Source organism: Emydura macquarii, unplaced genomic scaffold, assembly GCF_026122565.2.
Source record: "Emydura macquarii macquarii isolate MOO-44397 ecotype Brisbane River unplaced genomic scaffold, CSIRO-AGI_Emac_v2 contig_2795, whole genome shotgun sequence".
Taxonomy (NCBI): Eukaryota; Metazoa; Chordata; order Testudines; family Chelidae; genus Emydura; species Emydura macquarii.
Window position 1 is genome coordinate 3,325,087 of NW_027132932.1, and position 22,713 is coordinate 3,347,799.

A 22,713-nucleotide genomic window follows, 5' to 3' on the forward strand; every position below is an offset into this window, starting at 1 on the left:
GCAAGAAGAAGAGATCAGAAGCCGAGAGAAGGAGGCTGCAGTATTGAAGTTGAAGGAAAGCCAGAGTATGACCCAGATAAAACAGTGACAGGATTTAGCAAGAGGCTGGATGTGGGAGAGTAATAAAAAATGACACAGATCTTTAGATATGTATTTTTATTTATACTGTACAGCATACTTATATTTTATTATTTAGTATACATGATATATCCATGTTTTATATCATTTTGTATATCCTACTCACTCACTAGGTCGTATTCCAGACAGCCTGAAAAACTGTGTTAACAAAGATCATTTGACTTCAGCTACGCACTGGGCCAGCATGGATCCAGGAGTTGTTCATCCAGAGCTTAATGGTGCTGCATACAGGTAAGGATACATAAGTAGAAAAAGAAATAGCTCCTTAACTCAGAGACAACTATTCTGGCTTAAAGAAAAAAAGAAAGAACCTCCATTTAATAAACGGTTTTTGTGAAATTGTTGTTGGATTAGTCCTGTGTATATAGGTCTTTATTACTATATAATTACTACATACTGACTCATTACACCGCTGATTTCATGTGTGTTTCTGTTCTTTACCCCTTCTGAGGGCAACAATGCCAATGTTTGGAACAATGCAGATTTTATGTGCAAGTGAAGCAATCCTGACTGACAGCAATCAGTTCAGTGGAAGCTAATGTTCATTTTGCTGAAAGTAATAATATGGCTGGAAGCCATGTCAGGGTTACATTAATAAGCTATTGGTACACTTCTCCATTGCCTTCAGTCACCTAAGATGTGTACAAAAAGCCCACTAATGCACTTTCTGGAGTAGCTCATTGCTATTATAAATGAATCTGGAAAGTGTCATCTTAATTGTACATTTCTTTTTCTTTTTTTTAAAATGTTCTTTACAAAGCGTTTTTTTTTGCACTAGTCAGTATATCCTCCCACTGAAAGTAGTAGTTCATAGTACATCGATAAGATAAAATAGGCAGAAGTTGATAAATAACGTTTCACTGCTATTTTGATTATATCTATTGTTTGGTCATTTTATCTCCTTTATAAGTTCCTGAGACTGTTTTGATTGTTTTTTCCATCTCTCTATCCACACATGCTTTACCAGTGGCTGTTTGTGGCTCAGCAACCAACTTCAAGCCATTTAATTTTACAAAAGCAGATGCCTGATCTGGCAGCTCCCAGTTTAGATTTTACACTATACATTGGGTTAAAAGTAGTTTACAAGACCACAAACTGCTGCTGAAAGTCAATGTCTTGAGGGAAGGGACACTTCAAAACTGTCATGATTCTCCTTCCTTCGGTTCACTTTTTTCCTTATCTTCCCCAGCTTCCTTTCCTCACACGTGCTCCAAGGGCTATTTATTTTCTTTGTTCTCCCTATCAGCATTGCCCCTCATGTATTATGAGTTAAGGGATGTTGTGTGTGTATGAGTGTGTTTGTCTGTGATGAGCCTCTGCTATGAGGTGAAGCACAAAGTTGTAGCATCAGCAAAAAGATTCAACTGACCAATCAGAATGTAGCTTTGGGCCTAAATACCTTTCAGGATCCGGGCCTCAAGGTCCGGCACCATCATCTATATATTGGCAAGCATACTGTGCTTCAAGGAAGATGTTAACTTGTCTTATTCTAAATCTTGATGTATTCACACTGATCAGAACAATTTATAATTTATTTATTTTCGTTAAATGTGCCTATCCATTGCTTGAAGTACAAGAACAAAACGTACCAAAGAATAAAGCTATTTTTTACTTGCTTCAACAGAAAGTTAAGCATAGGTGTAACTTTATGTACGAAGTAGTTCCATATGCATCAGTGGATAGTTAAGCATGTGCATAAGACTTTACAGGATCAGAGCCTTAATATGTATTTAATTGGAGCAATATAAGCACAGGACAAAATGTCTTTTTACAGTTTGTTTCAGTGTAATCAAAACGGATTGTACCAAGAATATTTTTAGGAATCGGAAAATTGAGAGTTCATGAGAGTTCAAAAGCACAGTAAAAATGTAAAATTTTTTATAACTGCATTTGCCAGTTTCAAAAGAAAATTTGTAATATTTCCATAAATACAACAGCTTTTGCATTTAGTTAAGATTTGCTAAATTCAGTAGAGAGAGCAATACTCTACTGAGTGATTGATGAGAAGAAAGTATTGTGCAATTTCTTAATTTGATTTCTGAAATAACTTTCTGAAGATTTCTGAAAGAACTTGATAAATTGTATCTGTACAAACCAACGTAGGATATTCTTTAAGAAAGGTCAATGGGAACCATTGCCATATTGGTTGTGGTGATTCAAAATCATATGAATTTGAAGCGGAGGATTTATGAAAGAATTAATTTCAATAACAGTACTTGCTAATATTAAATTCCATTCTGCCTTTAGCACAAAAGTTGAATGGATTGTTTGAAACAAATATTTCCATCTTATCTTCTGTTTCCAGTATGAGACTTTCATTCAGCCAGTTAAGTTGTGCAGTCTTTCACTAAGAGCATGATTTTTCAGATGTTCTTCTAGCCATATCATCTTCATGTAATTGTATCAGAAGATAAGAATTTGGATGATCATTTATATGTAGAAAATGCAAATAGGCCTTTTGTGAACTAAGACTAACAAGAACATTTAATCCTGGAAATATCATTATTTGAATTGTGATAAGGAATAGAGCTCCTAAGTGAATCAAATATGTTGTTATCTCAAGCAAAGAACATTCAGCAATCACCAGCTGAACATTATCCAGATCAAATGCCTTTTGAAAATCATAATATCCTGCAGAAAAGAAATCTCTCATTTACTGTATGCTAAACATGGATATCCAGTCTGTTAAGAAGGTCATGCAAACAGGGCTGTGGTTACTCTTCCAGCAGCAAAAATTAATGATGTTCCTGAGAAGTTTGATGAATTATGCAAAGGAAATGGGAAGGAACCTATTTGTAATAGTCTGAATTCTTAGGTAAAGTAGATGCATAAACTGCTCATGTGCTTTTGTTGTGTAGTCATTATTGGACTACTTATTAAATAATACATCCCTACTTACTGTGACACTGAGAATGCAAGATATGGCCAGATACATAGACATGATGACATAACCCACAGTAGATATGGAGATCATGCAATTTACAGATGTTGAAATACCTTCTGCCTTCAAACAGATATAGACAAGAATAGCATAGCCACACTTTAGATATTATTGTTGCTACCTATGCTGGAATAAATTATACAACGAATAGCATGTTAAAGAATATTTAAAGAGTGATTCACACACTGCCTGGAAGAGACTTTTTTACTTAGATTGTAAACTCTTTGGGACAGTGACATTGTCTTGTCATGTGTTTGTACAGCACCTAGCACAATGGGGCTGGGGCCTCTTGGTGCTACTGCAATGTAAATAATGATAAAGTGGATTAAACTGAAAAGGGATAAACAGTTGACTGTTAATCCCAGGTCAGAAGAATAGAGATTTTTTTATAAAGTGCTATATGTGGGGAAGCAGAATGACAAAAGTGAGATCAGCTACATCTTGGTTCTGCTTGGGCAATTAGATTAGTTTATGACACAATTACCTGGCTTGTTTTTGGATTATTGATACCAGAGGTGAAGGGTTGGGAGATGGACTGAAAGGTTCTGGAGGGAATGCATCTGCTGATTAACAGTGTAAGAGAGAATGAAACAGTGAAGCGAAGAGGGAGGCAAATGCCAGAAGTATACATATAATGACTGCTAAATTTTATATGGCATATGTTTAAAGATAAGATTAATTAAAAAGTTGGAATAACACTGATATAGTTGAATCAGGAAAATAAAGTAACGAGACAGAATTTACCAAAAGATCATGGCAAAATAAATTGGGGATACAGGAGCAGTATTAGTGAGGCAAGATACGGCATCAACAGAGAGACATAATATCAGTATTTTGGCTGGTGTAACACAATTTAGATTCAGGACAAAAAAGTAATTGTATGACACTTGGATGTTGCTGTAGATTTATAGGCAACATTTTTCTGGTAAGAGGGGTTGAAGAAAGGTCAGAATTTGGACTACAAGAAAGATCATTACTAGTATTAATGGGGATTACTGTGCAAACATTAAAGGTGATATCCTGCGGGCAATGCACAATTTTCTCCACAGAGTTTGAAACAGCCCCAGTTCAGACCATAGTTGTGATTCGTAGACACTCCTGACTTAGAACCTCTATCGTTTAAATTGGAGAGACTTTATGGAAGGAAATTCTTGATGAGAAAAACACAACTTTGGAATTTGCTCCTTCCCTATTTTGTCAGAGCCCAAATTAATTGATCCTGTGGGCACATTGACAAGGTATTTCCATGAGCATTTGAGGAATGGGCGGATTGTGAGGGGTTGATGGTTGGAAGCTAGAGAATCTTTGTTGCAAGGACTGCTATGTTGGGTGTGTCTTTTAATTTCAGAATTATTGTCCTCTCATGACATGTATTTTAATTTTTGCACGAAACAACAAAGAAGTCCTCTTCAAAATTAAATTTGAATAAATAAAACAATACCCAGTTGCAAAATATTCATAGGCATTGATTAATAAGATTCAAATTGATGTTCTGAAAGTAGGAACTAATTTCATTTGCAATTGCCAATTAATTCTGGAAAAACACTCTCTGGAGGGGCAGAGTTACACAAGAAACTGTAAATTAACACTTGCAAATTCCATGGGAGATACCCCATTGAGGGTTGGTGAGGGATGAGGAATTAAATTAATTGGCCTGCAGATGGCAGGATCCTTCAAATCAACAGATATACCAACACGAGGAGCAGCAGTATCATCAATGGGAGTCTCCACTAGAGTGAGCAGGCCAACAGTTTTCTTCCTGGCCTGTCATGTCCTCCCTAAAAGCTATACAGAGCTCTAGTTGCATGGTGTTTGTGAAGGAGATCTTCCATGGGATTCAAGTGATAAAGTAGGAAAGCTGCTTCCCTTCTGCTTCTCTCCCTCTATGAGTTTGCTGATTGTGGGAGCCGGTTTCCAACCTGATTTTCTTTCCATGTGAGGGAGTCTTCAGGGAAAGTAACACAAAAGTGTTTGATGTCAGAAAAGCTGTCCGACACAGAGGCGCCATGAAATGCTCAACGGCATTTGGTTTGGAAATCTGTAATGACTGGGACATCAACTGCAGAATTTTCAGTGATGTTTAGAAAAGTTTCAATAGGCTGCAGTTGTAATTCCTGCCTTTTAAATCTAAGTGAGTAATAGGGCAGCAGATTACACTGCTATTGTGAAGAGCAGTGTAAGGCTTTTTAAATAAACACTTTGTTAAGGGCTTTGGGTAAGCAAAACACCAGTTCAAGACAGCAAAAGGCAAGTGCACGTTTCTATGGTGGAGTGGAGGAGAGAGTTAAAGAATAAAATATGTGGCTGGTATGAGATAACCCTGAAAGGTGAATTGCAGCCATTTTGCTGACAATTAAGTTTTTTTGATAACATCACAAAAGAGGATAGACATATGAAGCTGTTGTTTAAAATAGCAGCAGCATAACATATCTGTGTGAATTAGCTCCCTCAGAATGTAGCAGCTTTGCCATTTTCTGTGCCCTGGTAATATCCCCGCCTCCGTAAAACCAGATTGAAAGTGTTATTCCCTTCCAAACCCTGACAATACGTAGACCTTGATGCTTCTCCAAAAAAAGGTAACAAAACTGAAGAACGATGCAGTTATTTATTTGTGACCCTCCGTTCCTTCCCACATGCCAAGGGCACTGGTCCTCCTGAAGAACTAGGTCCAGAGCAAGTTTGAAATTTAAAAATCAACTCAAGATTTTAGGGTCTGATTTTGCCACCCAGGGGCGTGCACAGAAATTTAACTTTGACCCCTTTTTTTTGGGGGGGGGGAGGGGCATGTTCTGTGCCACCCCCAGGAGCAGCTTGCTCTTCCCTCTCTCCCCCCGGCCATGGCAGGAGCTCGCTCTCCTTCCCCCATCTTGGCTCTGGCAGGAGTTCACGATCTCTCCTGGGGCCAGGAGGATCTTGCTCTCCACCCACCACCACTGCGGCTGGGAAGAGCTTGCTTTCCCCTGCCGCCGGGGCTGGAGGAGTTCTCTGCTCCTGATGATTATTAGGGGGGCCCATGCCCCTGGTTGGCCGCCCCCCCCCCCCTCCCCCGGTGCATGCCTCTGTTGCCATCTGTTGGTTTAAATGAGACTATTCATGGATTAAGATATGGTTCCACTGTGTTTTATAACTGGGCCCTATCTGGCTAAGGTTGTAAGTTTATTTTAAAAGAAAGGACATTTTTCCAGACTCGCAGTATCTTGAAACCAACTCAACTTAATTCAAAACTTTACAAAATAACGCTTTGGTATGTTTCAGTCCCAAAATTCAGAAAATTCAGAAAAGCCACAAGGGAAGGAAAATAGGGCATTAAGGTCCAACCCTTCACCCAGTGGAGTCAATGGTAAGACTCCCAGTGACAATGAAGGGTCAGGATCATAACTTTAGAGCAAAAGGGCTCTTTCAGTTAATATCGTTGTTACATATGTTGTCACTCATGCTGTCAGATGAACCAACAAGCCAGGAATCTGAAGGAATTAGCAAATTCCCATTTCTAATTTGGTTAAAGTAAAGCATTGATTGCCTTAATTAACAAGACCTGTATATGATGCACTGTGTCATCCTGAGCATTACAAAAAGCATTGCCGTCCTCCCTGAAGATGAGTACAGTTCCTAGGCCAGGTACGCTTTCCCATCACCCATCTCTGGGTTTTAATTATTCTTATTTTCCTCTCTTAGCAGGTATCCCCCAGGTGTTGTAAGCGTGGCTCCAGCAGGCATACCTACGGCAGTCGAAGGAATAGTTCCCAATCCCATGTCCCTATCACACGGCCTCCCTGCTGTGGCCCACCCACCACATGCTCCTTCCCCCGGTCAAACAGTCAAACCAGAAGCTGATAGAGACCACCCAAGTGACCAATTGTAGCCTAAGAAAACAGCATTCCCGACATTGGAGATTTCAACTTCAGAGAGCGTGTGGAAAAAATCTGGATTTTGAATAAAGGCAAAACCATGAACTTACAGGAGGAGACAATAATTGTTTTAGAAACTGGTCCAATATACAGTATAAAAGGAAAAGGTGGGAGATGAAAAAAAGAAGATTTGGAAACTTTTTTTCCTCCGTATAAATTGTAGTTTGTCCCTGTCCAGTGGACTGATTCACTGTTTCTGTGTCCTATGGGTTCTTTGTTAAGCAAGAGAAGTTAGTAGTTAATTATATCATGAATGTACTTGTCTGTGTACAGTTTTTAGAACATTAAAAAGGGTTTGTTTTGCTTAGCTGTCAACAAGGAAAAAACACATAAGGGAGGCATTCAACAAACCAGTTTTGAGATTAAAATCCTTTCTTTTATGTGTTAAAACATGCCCAAAAATGAGGCAGTCGGCAAACTTCTCAGGACAATGAATTTTTCCCATTTTTCTTTCTACGCCACACAGTGCATTGTTTTTTCTACCTGCTTGTCTTATTTTTTAGAATAATTTAGTAAACAAAAGAAAAAACAGTTTCTCCTTATTTTGGCATGAATTCCCTTATTTCAAAATGAAGAAAACATTGCAAAGAGATTTTGAGGGGAAAAAAAAGTTTTGTATAAACAAGCATCGTGCTTTTTGTCACCAGTTAAAGTATATATTATTGGTGGTTTGCGAAAAAGGCACTAGCCTACTGAAAAGTAGCAGCATTTCATTGCCTACATTGATTCCTTCCTGGTAATGTGGTAGGCTAGCAATATTTTTGGTTAAAATCATGTTTGTGACTGTAACCATTTGTATGAATTATTTTAAAGAAATAAAAATCCCAGACAAATATCAGATGTGTAAAAATTTTTATTTCTAGTAACTGTTTATTCAGCTTTTATTAGGTTTCTTAGATGTAATTTTTAAAAGGATGCTGTCAAGTATTTCATTTCTAGCTTTACTTTGCTCTCCATTGTTTGTAATATCCTCTTGGAAGCTTCAAAAATAAAAATCCTTTCCATGCCATTTTTCCCCTTTCTATTTCATAAAATTGATCTTTTTCCTGTGTTTCTAATGAAGTTTGAAATTTAAGATAGCTTTTGAGTTACTACTTTGTTTTGTGCACCAGCATCATCAACTACAGTATGGTAACAATATTTATTATGCTGCTGAGACAGCAGAGGGGGCACAACAGCAACAAAATAAACTTCTTTTGTGGAAGTTCTACATAAACAGTGTCTGTGTGGTTTGATTTATTTTACTCTGTAATCATGAAATGGTGTGACATGATTTAATACCCTGACAATTCTTCCCTCAAAACTGCAGAGCCATTTTAAGGTATGTTAGATTTTGGGTGAAGCCACTTGGCATTTATTTTGATACTGTTTTCAGGTGTCCTCTTACCTTGTATATTCTTCTTTTAGTGCTTGCTCATGTCCATTCAGAATTAGGTGTGTGCGTGCCGTATGCACCTGGGCCAGAAATTCTTCCCCTAGTGGTATCCGTAGGGCCGGCTCTAGCACCCTCTGCAGTGGCATGCATATACGCTTGTATATAGGGCACTGCCGGTCCCCCTCCCTCTCAGTTCCTTCTTACCGCCCATGACAGTGCTGGAACACTCTCTTGCTCCTGCCAGCTACAGCATTCCTAGTGCTTCTTTGTTTTATATAGCGTACATAGTTGTTGTTTCAGAGTTTATTATCTGGTAGTTAGTGGTTGATTAGTTAGTAGTTTACCCAGGGTTGGGGCATGCCCCAGTCCCCGGGTTTTAAACTCTGTGCTTTGTGCAAGAAGCAAGGTTGAGCAACCTGCACCAGAGCTGTTTGAAGTGCCTGGGGGAAGCCCACCTTTGCGAGAAGTGCAAGATCTGCAAAGGGTTTTGCCCTCAACCCAAGAAGGACTGGGACATTAGGCTCAAGGCCCTTCTCATGGAGTCGGCCCTTAGACCAGCACCGTTCAACATTGCCGGCACCAAAAAAGAGAAAGGCGCATGCCAAGAAGGAGCTGAACTTGGCTCAGAAGAGCTTGGGCACTGCAGGGAAAGCTGATTCGGCCCCGAGAACACCTCCACCTGCAAGGGTGTTAAGCCTGAATCTGGTACCACTGCCTACTCTTGGGAGTGGCAGAGGCCCACGCCATCTACTGGTACCTTCTACACCTGAGGCCTTTCAGGCAATGAAGGACCTGTTGGCCCTCCTGGTGCCGCCTACACCACAGGAGGGGCAGGGTACTGAAGCTCAGATAGCCAGGCCGGAGGCCAGTTGAAAGGGAAGCCATCTCTGGTTCCACCCCACCCTCTCTCTTCCTTGCCAGTTTCACAGATGTCGCCAGAATCTCAGCACTGCTTCCTGGTGCCTCATCGACATGGGTCGGGGTCAAGTCTTTGGTCATAGGAGGTCAGGCGCCGGTCACCAGAACATCGTTACCAATTCGAAGAATGCCGGCGCTGATCTCCAGAATGCCGTCACTCCCCAAGCCCTGGCACCACTTCGCAAGCCCTTGCGGGGAATCTCTGGAGTCCTGGCACCACGAAAGTCCCTATAAGAAGTCTTAAGGATAAGATGTGGTCAAGGCATGAACAGCGCTCGGGCTCTCAGCACCTCCCCCCATCACCGGAGCTCAAATACTTAAGAAGCGGAGCAGAGAAGCACGCGGCTTCGGCACCCCCTTGGTCACCAGTTTTTAGCTCCTTAGAGTCAGAAGAAGAAGTGCTTGTATCCTCAAAGGGGCAAGCCCCCAAGCAACCCACTGGGTTTCCCATGCTGCTGCAGATCGGAGGTTGGTCGCAAGGACAATGGCCAGGTCTATGGCAATATTGGAACCCATGTGGGTTCCCTCAGGCCGCGATGCCATGCACTCAATTGTCTGCGAGCGCCTCGGTACTACAGTCATATAAGGGCCTAGCCGCGGCACTGGAGGCGACTATCGAGTCAGATCGGGAATACTATCTTTCAGCCAGCCCCTCAGTATCTTCCCCGACCAGGGAGAAATATCCAGCTCCCCCTCAGATTCCTGCCTCCTTGCCAGATGAGGCTGGGGCAGGCCCCTCTCACGCCCTGCCCCCTCCCCCCCCCAACCCCCGGGCGTACCAAGACCTGTTAAAGTGGGTAGCAGCTAACTTGGGCCTCAAAATAGAGGAACTTTCTGAGCCAGTGGGTGAACTCTTTGGAGTCATGCCATCTGCGATGCCGTCCAGTGTAGCCCTCCTGGTGCACGATGTGGTGCTGAAGCTCACCAAAGCATTGTGGCAGACTCCCTGCCCCCCACATCTAAGCAGTCAGAGAAGAAATATTAAGTGTCCGCCAAGGGGTTTGAATACTTATATACGCACCCATCCCTGGGTTCGCTAGTCATGGTGGCACTTCAGGCATTCTCAATATCAGCGCTTCAGGAGTCAGGCCCGAGTGGCCCTCCCTACAGGAGGCACAAAAACTATAAGCGGTCGGGGCAATTCACCAGCCTTGACCTCGAGATCAGGGCCAAGCCGTCATCCCTCAAAGGGAAAGCGAGGTTATTGAAGATGTGCCCGAGAACGGCCTACCGGACTTCATTAAGGATCCAAATTCCTGATTATTTTCTTCCCGCCTAGCATCTTTCCTCTCCGCTTGTAGGATCACTGGGTACTAAACACAGTGGCCTTTGGCTATACCCTCCAGTTTCTTTTGCTCCTGCCTTCCCACCTTCGCTCCCCATCCCTCTTCAGGGACCCCTCTCACAAGCAACTCCTCGTTGAGGAGGTAGAGGCCCTGCTGTATGTGGAGCAGTCGAAGAGGTCCCTCAAGCATTGAAAGGAAGGGGTTTTTACTCCCGATGCTTTCTGATCCCAAAAGCCAAAGGAGGGCTGAAGCCCATTCTAGACCTGCGTACTTTGAACAAATTCCTCAAAAACTGAAATTCCGCATGGTCATCCTGGCAGCTATCATTCCCTCCCTGGATCCTGGACTGGTACGCTGCTCTCGATTTAAAGAACGCCTATTTTCATATAGCAATCTTCCTGTGATTTACTGTGGGCACCTAGCACTACCAGTTTGCAGTCCTCCTGTTTGGCACGCCACTGCACCACGTGTATTCACCAAATGCATGGCAGTAGTAGCGGCCCACCTCAGGCGCAGGAGAGAGCAGGTTTTTCCTTACCTGGGCGACTGGCTGATCTGGGGTCAGTCACAGGGACAGGTCCAACGCAACATCGAGATTGTGAGAGACACCTGCTGGTCACTGGCCTGCTAATAAACGAGCAAAAATAGATACTTACACCAGTTCAAAAGATCGAGTTCATAGGCACAGTCCTGGACTCTACACAAGCCAGAGCGCTCTTGCCCAAAGACAGATTCTTAGCAATGTCAAGGCTCAGAGTCTAACTGATGGTTCACCCCCTCATCACAGTAAAAGTATGTCTCAGTCTCTTGGGCACATGGCAGTGTGTACGTACATCGTCCGGCACGCCAGGATGCGACTTTGGCCACTCCAATTGTGGCTTGCCACCATTTACTTCCCAACCAGGCACTCTTTGGACAGAATACTCACAATCCCCCCCATGTACTTACCTCCCTGTCATGGTGGCTGGAACCTCGGCATGTAATGGCAGGGCTACCTTTTGTGGCCCCCAGACCAACCCTGTTATTAGTATCAGACGCTTCAGATGTGGGCTGGGGTGCCCACCTTGGTGCCCTAAAAACTCAGGGTCTTTGGTCCAGGGAAGTCGTCTCTCCACATCAACGTCAGGGAGCTCAGGGCGTCTCGCCTGGCCTGCAAGATATTCCTACTGCACCTCTCTCAAAAAAGTGGTGAGAGTCCTGATGTACAACACTTCTACCGTGTACTATATCAACAGGCAAGGGGGGAGCCAGATCTTCAGCACTCTTTCGCAAGGCCTTGCATCTCTGGGGGTTCTGCGTGAGCCACAACATCCATCTGGAAGTGGTGCACCTACCTGGTCTGAAAAATACTCTGGTGGATTGTCTGAGCAAGACCTTTTGCTCTCACCACGAGTGGTCCCTCCACTAGGAGGTAGCCAACAGCATTTTCCAGACGTGGGGAACTCCTCAAGTAGACCTATTTGCTACCAGGGAGTACAGGAAATGTGCCCAATACTGCTCCCTCCTAGGATCAAAGGATGTCTCCCTGTTGGACACGTTTCTCTGGTCATGAACAAGGGGTCTGTTTTATACTTTTCCCCTGATATCTCTCACACACACACAGAATCCTCATGAAGATCAAGCGGGACAGAGCACAGGTCATCCTGATAGCCCTGGCATGGCCCAGGCAACACTGGTTTGGGATGCTGTCAGAGCTCTTGATGGCCAGGCCATGGTCACTTCCGCTGAGACCACACCTTCTCTCTCAAGACTGAGGTCGGCTACTGCACCGGATCTGACCACTTTGTGGTTGAGCAGGGATGAGCGCTACTGCTCGGCCCAAGTTCAGAGGATCCTGTTGGAGAGCAGGAAGCCATCTTCGAGGGCATCTTATTAAGCCAAATGGAAATGCTTTACCTGCTGGGCGATGGCTCAAAACATTTCTCCAATGGAATCCCCTATTCAGATAATCCTGGACTAGCTGCTTCATCTGAAGTGGGAGGGCTTGGCCTTCTCGTCTATTAAGGTGCACCTGGTGGCAATTTTGGGCTTTTACCCTCCAATCCAAGGCAGGTTGGTTTTCTCCCACGAGATGGCATCCGGATTCCTCAAAGTCCTGGAGGGACTTTTTCCACCAATACGAGACATGGTCCCTCAGTGGGATCTAAACCTCGCCCTCTCAAGACTGATGGCACAGCCATTTGAGCCATTGGCTTCTTTTTCCCTCGCGCATCTATCCTGGAAAGTGACATTCCTGGTGGCAATCACCTCAGCCCCGGAAGGTCTTGGAGTTAAAAGCCCTGACTTCAGAGCCACCTCCACGGTTTTTTTCAAGGACAAGGTGCAGCTTCATCCTCACCCATCCTTTCTGCTGAAGGTCATTTCCCATTTCCATGTCAATCAGGACATATTCCTGCCAGTGTTCTTTCTGAATCCCCACAAATCCAATGAGGAGATGCGTCTTCACTCTCTCGATGTGAGAAGAGCATTTGGCTTTTTACATCGACAGGACCAGGCCCTTCCCTCGCTCCACGCAGCTCTTCATTGCGATCGCTGAACGGATGAAGGGATGTCTGGTGTTGTCTCAGTGGATCGCCTTCTGGATTACGGCCTGTATTCAGACCTGCTATGAGCAAGCGGGAGTCACTCCCCCAGCTTCCCTGTCCTCCCATTCCACAAGGTCATAGACGTCTTCAGCGGCCTTCCTGGCACATGTGCCCATTCAAGACGTGTAGAGCTGCTTCGTGGTCCTCCATACACACATTTATGTCCCACTATGCCATCACGCAGCAAGCGCGGTACGACACTGGATTTGGCAGAGCAGTGCTGCAATCATCACGTCTATGAACTCCTCCCCGCCTCCAGAGGCACTGCTGGTAAGTCACCTAATTCTGAATGGACATGAACAAGCACTTGAAGAAGAAAGAATGGTTATTTACCTTGTAACTATTGTTCTTCAAGACGTGTTGCTCATGTCCATTCCACAACGCACACTCCTCCTCTCTGTCGGAGTTCCGGCAAGAAGGAACTGAGATGGAGGGGGGCTGGCAGCACCCTATATATGAGCACATATGCGCGCCACTGCAGAGGGCGCTAGAGCTGGCCCTACAGATACCATTAGGAGAAAAATTTCCGGCATTCTGAGTGGACATGACCCAACACATCTCTAAGAACAACAGTTCCGAGGTAAGTAACCATTCTTTTTTGTTTTTAGCTACTGTAGGAAGCACGAATGCTGGAAAACAAATCTTAAAAGTAACCTTTCTAAGCCATATATGTTTTATTTATGGAGCCTTATTCCCTGCAAACATATCGATTAGAGAAAATCAAAAGTCAGAATGTGAAATCCTGGCCCTAGTGAAGTCAATGGAAGTTTTGCTTTTGAATTCAGTGGGGCCAGGATTTCATTGAGACTGTTTACAGTGGTAATACAAGCTCATTTCCACCCCTTTACAAGAAAGCACAGAAGTAATACTATGTTACTGCAGCATAGACAATTCCAACTAGTCTCCTGGCCAAGAATGTGCAGAAAATCACACAAGGCCTTGTGATGCAGGTCGGGTGTTGGTTTTAGCATCTAATAGTTCATGTTCAGGAAGAATCTTTGTAAAACTCCAAGTGTGGCTTTGACATACATGAATCACTAACCGGTACAGGTACACTTCCAAGACAATATAGATTATTTTCTGAGCAGGCCAAGCCCTTGAAAATGTATGGTACTTACAAAATCTTTAACTACTTATCTGTCCTATTCTTTCAAATTCTGTCAGACAATCTCAGCTCAAGAAATCAAGACAGGTAAACTGCAAAAATTGTGTATTTTTAAATGTATCTAGAGTAGAATAGATTTAAAGGTAACTAAACAACAGAGAAATTCAGCATTCAAGTTTTGGGAAGTTGTCTCTTTTCTACAGAACAATCATGTTGGTCACTGAATCCCACACAGGCTGTAGGAAATGTAGGCTGAGGGAGTACAGGGATATAAAAAGAAAAGAGACGTGGATCCACACCGTTTGGCTTTCAGGCTATTTCACCCCTTGTAAATCCAATATATAAAGGCACAGCTTTGTGGCAAGTAACTAATGTGTTAAGTAGGAGCACAGCCGCACAGAAAAATAAGGAAATTCTATCAGAGAGACCTATTGTGTCCACTTTGGTTTGCTGCCTGCATCCTACGTTTTGAGTTTTAATATGGTACCTGAAATAGAATTAGTTTATAATGCCAGTACAATCATTCTTTTTAAATGAAGACTTGTTAAATGAAGACATGTTAAGGAACCATATTTTTGGGACCCTTACAGAATGGGTGAGGCAACCTAGTGAAAGATGATGTGGAAAAAACTGAAGTATTCAATGCTTTTTTTTGCCTCTGTCTTCACAGACAAGGTCAGCTCCCAGATTACTGCACTGTGTAGCACAGAATGAGAGGAGGTGAGCAGCCCTCAGTGCTGAAAGAACAGGTTTGGGAGTATTTAGGAAGGCTGGATATGCACAAGTCCATGGGGCCAGATGCAGTGCATCTGAGGGTACTGAGGGAGTTGGCTGATGTGATTTCAGAACCATTGGCTATTATCTTTGAAAACCTGTGGCGATTGGGGGAGGTCCTGGATAATTGGAAAAAGGCAAATATAGTGCCCATCTTCAAAAAAGAGAAGGAGGAGGATCTGGGGAACTACAGACAAGTCATTCTCATCTCAGTCCCCAGAAAAAAAATGGAGCAGGTCTTTGAGGAATCCATTTTGAGGCACTTGGAAGAGAGGAAGGTGATCAGGAACAGTCATCATGGATTCACCAAGGGCAAGTCATGCCTGTCCAACCTGATTGCCTTCTATGATGAGATGACTGCCTCTTTGGATGTGGGGAAAGTGGTGGATGTGATATACCTTGATTTTAGCAAAGCTTTTGATATGGTCTCCCACAGTATTCTTTTCACCAAGTTAAAGAAGTATGAGTTGGATGAATGGACTGTCGGATGGATAGAAAGCTGGCTAGATCATTGGACTTAACGGGTAGTGATCGACGGCTCAGTGTCTAGTTGGTAGACGATAACAAGTGGTGTGCCTCAGAGGTCGGTGCTGTGGCTGGTTTTGTTCAACACCTTCATTAATGGTCTGGAGGATGGGGTAGATTGCACCCTCAGTTGAGAAGATTCTGGGAGACAAAAACTCCCATGATGCCTTGGGAAAAGGGAGAAAGACTCTTCCTCTTCATGGGAGTTCAGAAAAAAAAGGCACGTGTGGACTCCATTTTTTTGTGGGGTGGCCGAGGCTGGAAGCTGCTGCTGACTGCTGCTGGGGGTCCCAAAGCAGCTGCTGAGAGCCTGCTGGAGTTTTGATTGAGCCGCCAGCTTCGGCGGTTGGTGGCATAGCCCAAGCCAGGGCAGGGACTGGAGCTGCCTGAGGTGCCTGAGGTGGGCCTGCAGTGAAAGTGGTCTGGGGCAGGGCTTGTAAAGGAAGGGGCACAGCAGAGAGACTTTGACTGGGCCTGAGAAGAGGCAGAGCGATATTCTCTTCAAGCCAGAGCCAGGACTGCTGACATTTGGTTGGGCCAACTCCAGTGGTCTTATAGGCAGCCAGACTGAGGTGAGGCTGACTGGTCTGTAGTTCCCTGGATCCTCTTTCTTCCCTCTTTTGAAGATGGGCACTATATTTTGCCTTTTTCCAATCATCAGGGACCTCCCCCAATTGCCACGAGCTTTCAAAGATAATAGCCAATGGCTCTGAAATCACATCAGCCAACTCCCTCAGCACCCTCGGATGCATTGCATCCGGCCCCATGGACTTGTGTATGTCCAATCTTTCTAAATAGTCCTAAACCTGTTCTTTCAGCACTGAGGGATGTTCACCTCCTCCCCATTCTGTGCTGCACAGTGCAGTAGTCTGGGAGCTGACCTGAAGCGCCAGACGGTTGGAGGCCAGAGGCCTCAGGCGAACTGTTTGGCAGGAGAGTGCTTGATACGAGAGATGGGGAAAGGCAGGGTGAAATGCCAGGAAAGGGTTGAACCCAGAGCCCAGAGAATAAGTTGATTCTTTAGGATTTTGGACTATACCTGAACATTTTGTTACCCTGGGGAAGGGTTTGGACTAGCTGCTTCTCAGCTGGCTGTGTTCAGGTTTAAAGTGACAGTGTTTATGAAGCTGTGCCCTTGAGAAATCCTAATGCAACATCTCTGAACCACTTGCTGATGGGGAACTAATTTGTGTCCATCTCTCAGTGGACAGGTGTCCACGTCACCACAAGTGGGCCCCCATCTCTCAATGTTGAGGGCAGTGGTAGGAAGGAAAGTGTATGTTTCTGCTGCACTTGCTGTACCTGTTCTATGGACAGGACATGTCAGTCAACAGGGCTGTAAATCTGACACCCTAAATGTGCTAAAAAGTAACAAAAAATAGAAAGTTACGGTGGGTTTCTTGCTCTTGGTGCAGCAGGCTATGCATGCTAGTGTTCATGAAAACCAGACCCTTAAATCTGAACCTGTTGAACCACGGCTGCATGCAGCACCAAACCTTTGGCATCACTATGATGAATGATCTAAATTCTGTTTCAGGCAGCTCTTTGCTAGTTAGAACAGGTACAAATTCAGAATCCTTGCTTTCTAGAATTCCCACTTTAGAGATGAGCCACTGTTTTCACTTGTGGCTGTATGCAGGCTCTGAACTACTAACACTGGAAAGGATGCAAATGCTTCTATAGGGACTTCTGTGCTGTGTTTAAGTGCTGTATATGTTAAATTTTACAATTAGCTTAACTGTTACTCTTCTCTAATTGCTGCTCATTAGCTGTGCTGCTCATTAGCTGTACTGCTGTTTCATGTTTTACTTATCTCCAAGATCTTACAGATTTAGCAGGTTATCTGTGTTCATCTGTGTCCAGAAGTAGAATGATGGAGATATGAAAAAAAAAATGGATTTCTCAATAGCAACCACTAGGTGGCAAAAGAGGCACTTTGTGTAGTAAAACTATAACTCACGTTACAATCATTTAGCAGTGATGTGTCTATAACTCTGTGCTACCCCATAAATAGTATTTTTACAAGATGCCGTGGCATGTTTAGGTACTGCATGCAAAGTGTATGCCTTTAAAATATATGTAAATGTTCTCATTTCTAATTACATACTAGTCTTTCACGTCTTGGAGTTAAAATCTTGCTAATATTATTTCAGCAAGGGAATTCAGCTTCTTTGTGTAAAGGGACAGAGAGATGTTAGAGAGAGAATAGATTTCTTAGATTTATTTAGATTAGATTGATTTATTTATTTAGATTTATTAGGGAGAGATTGTCATTAAAATTTACCAGCCCAGTCACAAAGTTTACTTGGTAGCTCTTTACCATAGTGATCGTTTATTGTTATTTATTTGTATTATAGTAGTGTTTATGGGACCCCAACCAAGATTGTGCTAAGCGCTGTACAATAAATAGTGAGAGATGGGCCCTGCTCTGAGCATATCACAGTTTAAGATGACAAAACAGATTAATAGCCTGAGGGAAACTGAGGCACAGAGCGGGGTAATGACCAGCCCAGCATGAGAAAGCAGTGTAGTGCAGATCCAGAATAGAATCTTGGTCTCCTGAGTGCTAGTCCAGTCCCCTATCTGCAAAACCAAATTAAAAACCAAATGAAATGGAAGAAATCTCTTGTCCTGAGCAAGTGGGTGAATACAGTTTTTTATAAGACTACATATAGTTTATCCAGCCCATTCCCTTGATGGTGTGAGATTGTTCACTACCAGATATTTTCTAGTGGTCTGGCCAGTTCACAAAAAATTGTACCAGTTCTACCTGTAAAGATCCCTGTTTCCTTTTCTTCCATTGACCTGCAGGAATATCTTTCTTTATAAATTGTGGCACGAAGCCAAAGAGGTAAGTGTCACATTCCATTCTGAACATGGTGTGGATTCATGGCCAGTCCACTCCTGACTAGAGAGTGATAACTCAGGAAGAAGGGGGAAGGTTGCGTGGCAGTTGGAAGGATGATTAGAGATCTGGGGAACAGCAAAGGAAGTAGCTGTTCCTGAGAGTTGCTAAGAATGTTTGAGCTAAAGTTGCCGTTCTGCAGTGGGTCTATCTTGGTGTAAGAGTAACGGGACTCATGTACATAGTAGAGATAAGAAGACATACATGGAGGAAATAAATTACACCCATCCATCTTCTATGACATCAGTTTGTCTCCAACAGTGAAAATTGTTCTGCCACAAGGCTCCAAAATCAGCCATTGCTCGATGTTGGTGTAATAATAGAAATGCAAGTTACTACTGAGATTGCAATAGATTGTCCAAGGATTTAAAAACATATTAAAAAGGCTATTGCAGAAGTGACAATGGAATATCTCATTTTTCTTTCTTTCAAAGATCAGTACAGTATGGGAAATATAAATAGTACTGTACCATCATGAACTAGTGGTCATACTTTATATGAAGGGCACAGTATAAGGGTGTAAACTTTATACGTTCATAAAGGGGGAATCAGTTGTAGGTTGTTAGAGTCCAATAGGTTGCTTATAACCATCTCTAACGCTTTCTTCTGATGTGCTTATAGCCATCTATACTATTACGCATGCCTTTAACATGTTTATAACAGCTGTTCATTATCTATTAACTCTATATAAACTGTTTATAAATATACCCTTTTTATAATTAATTTGAAGTACTGAAAACATTGTGAAAGCAATTTTATGTAAAACGTGCCACTTATGGAAGAAGCACACTTAAGGATTTTGTAATTATAAATATTTGCACTGTTAAGTGAGCTGCGTTAAAGTATTTGTTGTTGCTTTATTTCCATTGAGGAAACTGACAGGGTAGAAGCTTTGTCATGTTGATAAATGTGTCTGAATGCTTTATAATATAGTGATGCATTGTAATGATAAATAGATCTGGTTAAATAGTACAGATCAAATACACAGTTAAACAGTTTGTAATATACACTTTACTGAGGAAGGAAAAATAACAGTGGAATTGGTAAAGATGAATGTAAATGATTTTTTTTTAAACTAGGCAAAAAAATATGCCTACAAGGAGGAAAACATGGTATTTGACACTTAATTAAACAGACTGATAAAATACACATTATAACTTTTCAAATAAATATTTTATTGGGTGCTCCATGCCCATAAGCCATAGACAGGTCTTTCTCTTTACAAACATGCCAAATATAGAAATAAAAATATGCCACAGACCAGAAGTTAAAATAAGTCAGTATCATGCAAGATTCTCCAAAGGAAGGATGTAGTGGGCAGGGCACGTAAATCTGACATGACATAGTAAAATTAACATAAACATATTGCTCTTGACAGAAATATTAGAACTGAATTTTGGCAGCAGCTGATCACATTGTATAAAATTTACTTTCCTAGAACCTTTCCTGGCAGGAAGTTAGTTCAGACTTGGCAAGTCCATAGACGTTTCACATTGTAGCCTTTTTACTGGCATCAGATGCTGTTCCAAATACCACAAGAAAGTGTATTTCAAAGGTAAAGAATTTTGAAAGAAAGAAAGAAATATAGTTGTGTGTTGACATATAAAGATATATCAAATGTACTGTAGTTACTTGAGAATAAAACAAGACAGTTGCGCGCACACACCCCAAAATTCAGAGTAGCAGCAGTATGAGATGTTTACAGATGGCGGATATCTGTTTCAACCTTGAATTACCACTCTGGCTCTGACCCTAGTCCCTGGTTCCAACACATGCTTCCTGATGCCTTCTCCAACCACTGGACCCAATGCCTGCTCTGACCACCAGGCTAGACCACTCTCCTCCCAGTTGCCCGAAGCTTCTCTTCCATCCACCTGTAGCCAGTGGGTTACAGTACTCCTGGGGGAATTCTGCACTGCTGCGCACACACAGAATTCATGTCCCCCCCGCAGAAATTTTTTTCTCCGCAGAAAATACATTCTGCCAGAGAGGCACTGCAGTTACGCCCTGCTGCTGTGGCTCCAGAATGGAAGGCAGCCACTCCTGGGTGAGATCAGCCCTCTGCAGATAGGGAAGAAAAGAGGCTGCATTCCTCACAGTACCCTGGCCATGGGGCCAGATGAGGAAGTATGGGGGAGGGGAGGATGGAGCATGGGGCATATGGGGCTGCTGGGGATCAAAGACTGGAGTTCAGAAGGGCTAGTGGGGGGCACACTGGGATGAGGGCTGAATGGGAATGGGGTGCAGGGCCACATGGGGATGGCAGGAGTGGGTGGCTTAGTGGGGGTTCAGGGACACATGGGGACGGGGAGAAGGGGTGGCTGACTGACGGTGCAGGGACACATGGAGATGGGAGGTGGTGGCTGAGTGGGGTGCAGGGACACATGGAGATGGGAGGTGGTGGCTGAGTGTGGGTGCAGGGATAAGTGGGGACAGGGGAAGAAGGATACCTGAGTGGGGCTGCAGGGACACATGGGGACGGGGGCAGGAGGTGGCTGAGTGGGGCTGCAGGGACACATGGGGACGGGGGCAGGAGGTGGCTGAGTGGGGCTGCAGGGACACATGGGGATGGGGGCAGGAGGTGGCTGAGTGGGGCGTGCAGGGAGACAGGGGCAGATGAGCCTGACTGAATGAGAGAGGCTAGGGGTCAGCCCGACTCTGCCTGGGGGAGGCCCTAACAATCCCTTCCCCCACCCCAAAAACCTGTTCCATCCACACCCAACAGCCCTCCAGGTTCACTCCCAGGCTTCTTCCCAGCAATTCCTTCCCTCTCCCTCAGCGCCTCCATTCTCCCTGACTTCCCCAAGCCTTTGCACTGCTTCTGAGGGGTGCGGAAAATACGTTTTTGTGTCATAGTTTAAATGAATTGTTACTCAAAGTTCTGTATTTGTATGTCTAGCAAGGAATCCGGTTGTCAAAATAACAAGATTTCCTGCATCTTTTTGTCGTCTCTATTGTTACAGACATACTTGCTGACAGGTATTTTGAAATACATTTCCAAAATCATTGAAACAGACGTGATCCTATTGTGCTATTTTGACAAACAAAATATGCAGAACTTTGCAGAATTTTAAAATATTGTGCACAGAATTTTTAATTTTTTTTTGGGGGGGGGGGCAGAATTCACCCAAGAGTAGTTACAGTCAGATGTAGTCCTCACCTTTGTTTCCTGTACCCTCGTGTTCTCCAGGATCCTGCTAAGGGGACCTTGTGCAGTCAGATTGGGGACTGAAAGAGCCTGAGTTGTGTCTGTGACTATTAATGGAACTGCCTTTTCTAGGAGTGCATCATCTCAGCTCCTGAGTCTTGCCTTTTGCTGAGGTTCGCGGACAGATGAAGATCACAACTGGGCCACTGTAATGAGTTGGACTCCCTTTGAAGTCCGCCAGGAAGCATCAGCTAGTGGAGAATCTAGTATTCACATCTCTAACTCAGGTGAAAATACCATACTTGTTTTCTGAATAGTTTGCTATGTGAGGGAGGATGCTGAAGCTCTAGCATCCCAGTTTGCAACAGGATTTTCCAGAGGCCAGATCTGACAAGTCTCTTTTGTTAAAGGTTCCTCTACATCCTCTGTTACCTCTATCAAAAGTCTAAGATGAAGTCCATCTGGCCTGGTGTCATACTGACCTTTAGTAAATATAATTTAATGACCAGCATGACATGTCTTTGAAAAATGTTGCTATATTTGAGATACATCTAATGAATAGACATTGAGAACCTAATTTAAAACACCTATTGCACCAGTTGTTTTCATTACTGTACCACAGTATATTGGCTTTCTGTAACAACTCAGCCTACGCAACACTATTGGTTGACAAAATGCTTAAAATCAGAGCACCTAGCAATCTGCATGCGCCTTTGGTTCCACAAGGCGTACCTAAAATAGTCTGGAAGTGAGGCGTCACAAGTTAACGGCACTTGTCAGATCCAAATACGATAAAACCACTCATTTATCTGGAACTCACACTGTGGGATTCCCAGCCTGTTTGCGAAGAAGTCTGGACACAGCCTTACATCTCATGTGTTCCATTTACTTACTCCCTTAGCTACAGAGCTCACAGATTTGATGTTTTATTTTCAGCAATGTCTAATGCTGTCTCCTTTATACAGTAGTGCTCCTGTAATTCTTTGTGTGTTTTGACTTGTTTGAACAGCAACATACTGTAAATGTTATATGGAATAGTCTGCTGGGTGTTTAACTTTCATCCTGTGTCTCCTTGGTACTCATAGATTCATAGATATTTTTTGGT

The 22,713-nt window shown here is 43.3% G+C and overlaps 1 protein-coding gene across 20 annotated transcripts in view; it reads left to right on the forward strand.

The window, feature by feature from the left end:
* The window catches only part of CTBP1 (C-terminal binding protein 1), a 385,409-nt gene extending 377,413 nt beyond the window's left edge, over window positions 1-7,996 (forward strand). For 19 of the 20 annotated variants that reach the window (XM_067567700.1, XM_067567699.1, XM_067567703.1 and 16 more), the window contains 2 exons: window positions 252-369; window positions 6,755-7,996. In XM_067567700.1, coding sequence (XP_067423801.1) covers window positions 252-369; window positions 6,755-6,941 — 305 coding nt within the window. In that variant the 3' untranslated portion in view covers window positions 6,942-7,996. The remainder of the gene's footprint in view (window positions 1-251; window positions 370-6,754) is intronic. The other variant, XM_067567705.1, reaches the window with a different exon arrangement.
* Window positions 7,997-22,713: the final 14,717 nt, after the last annotated feature.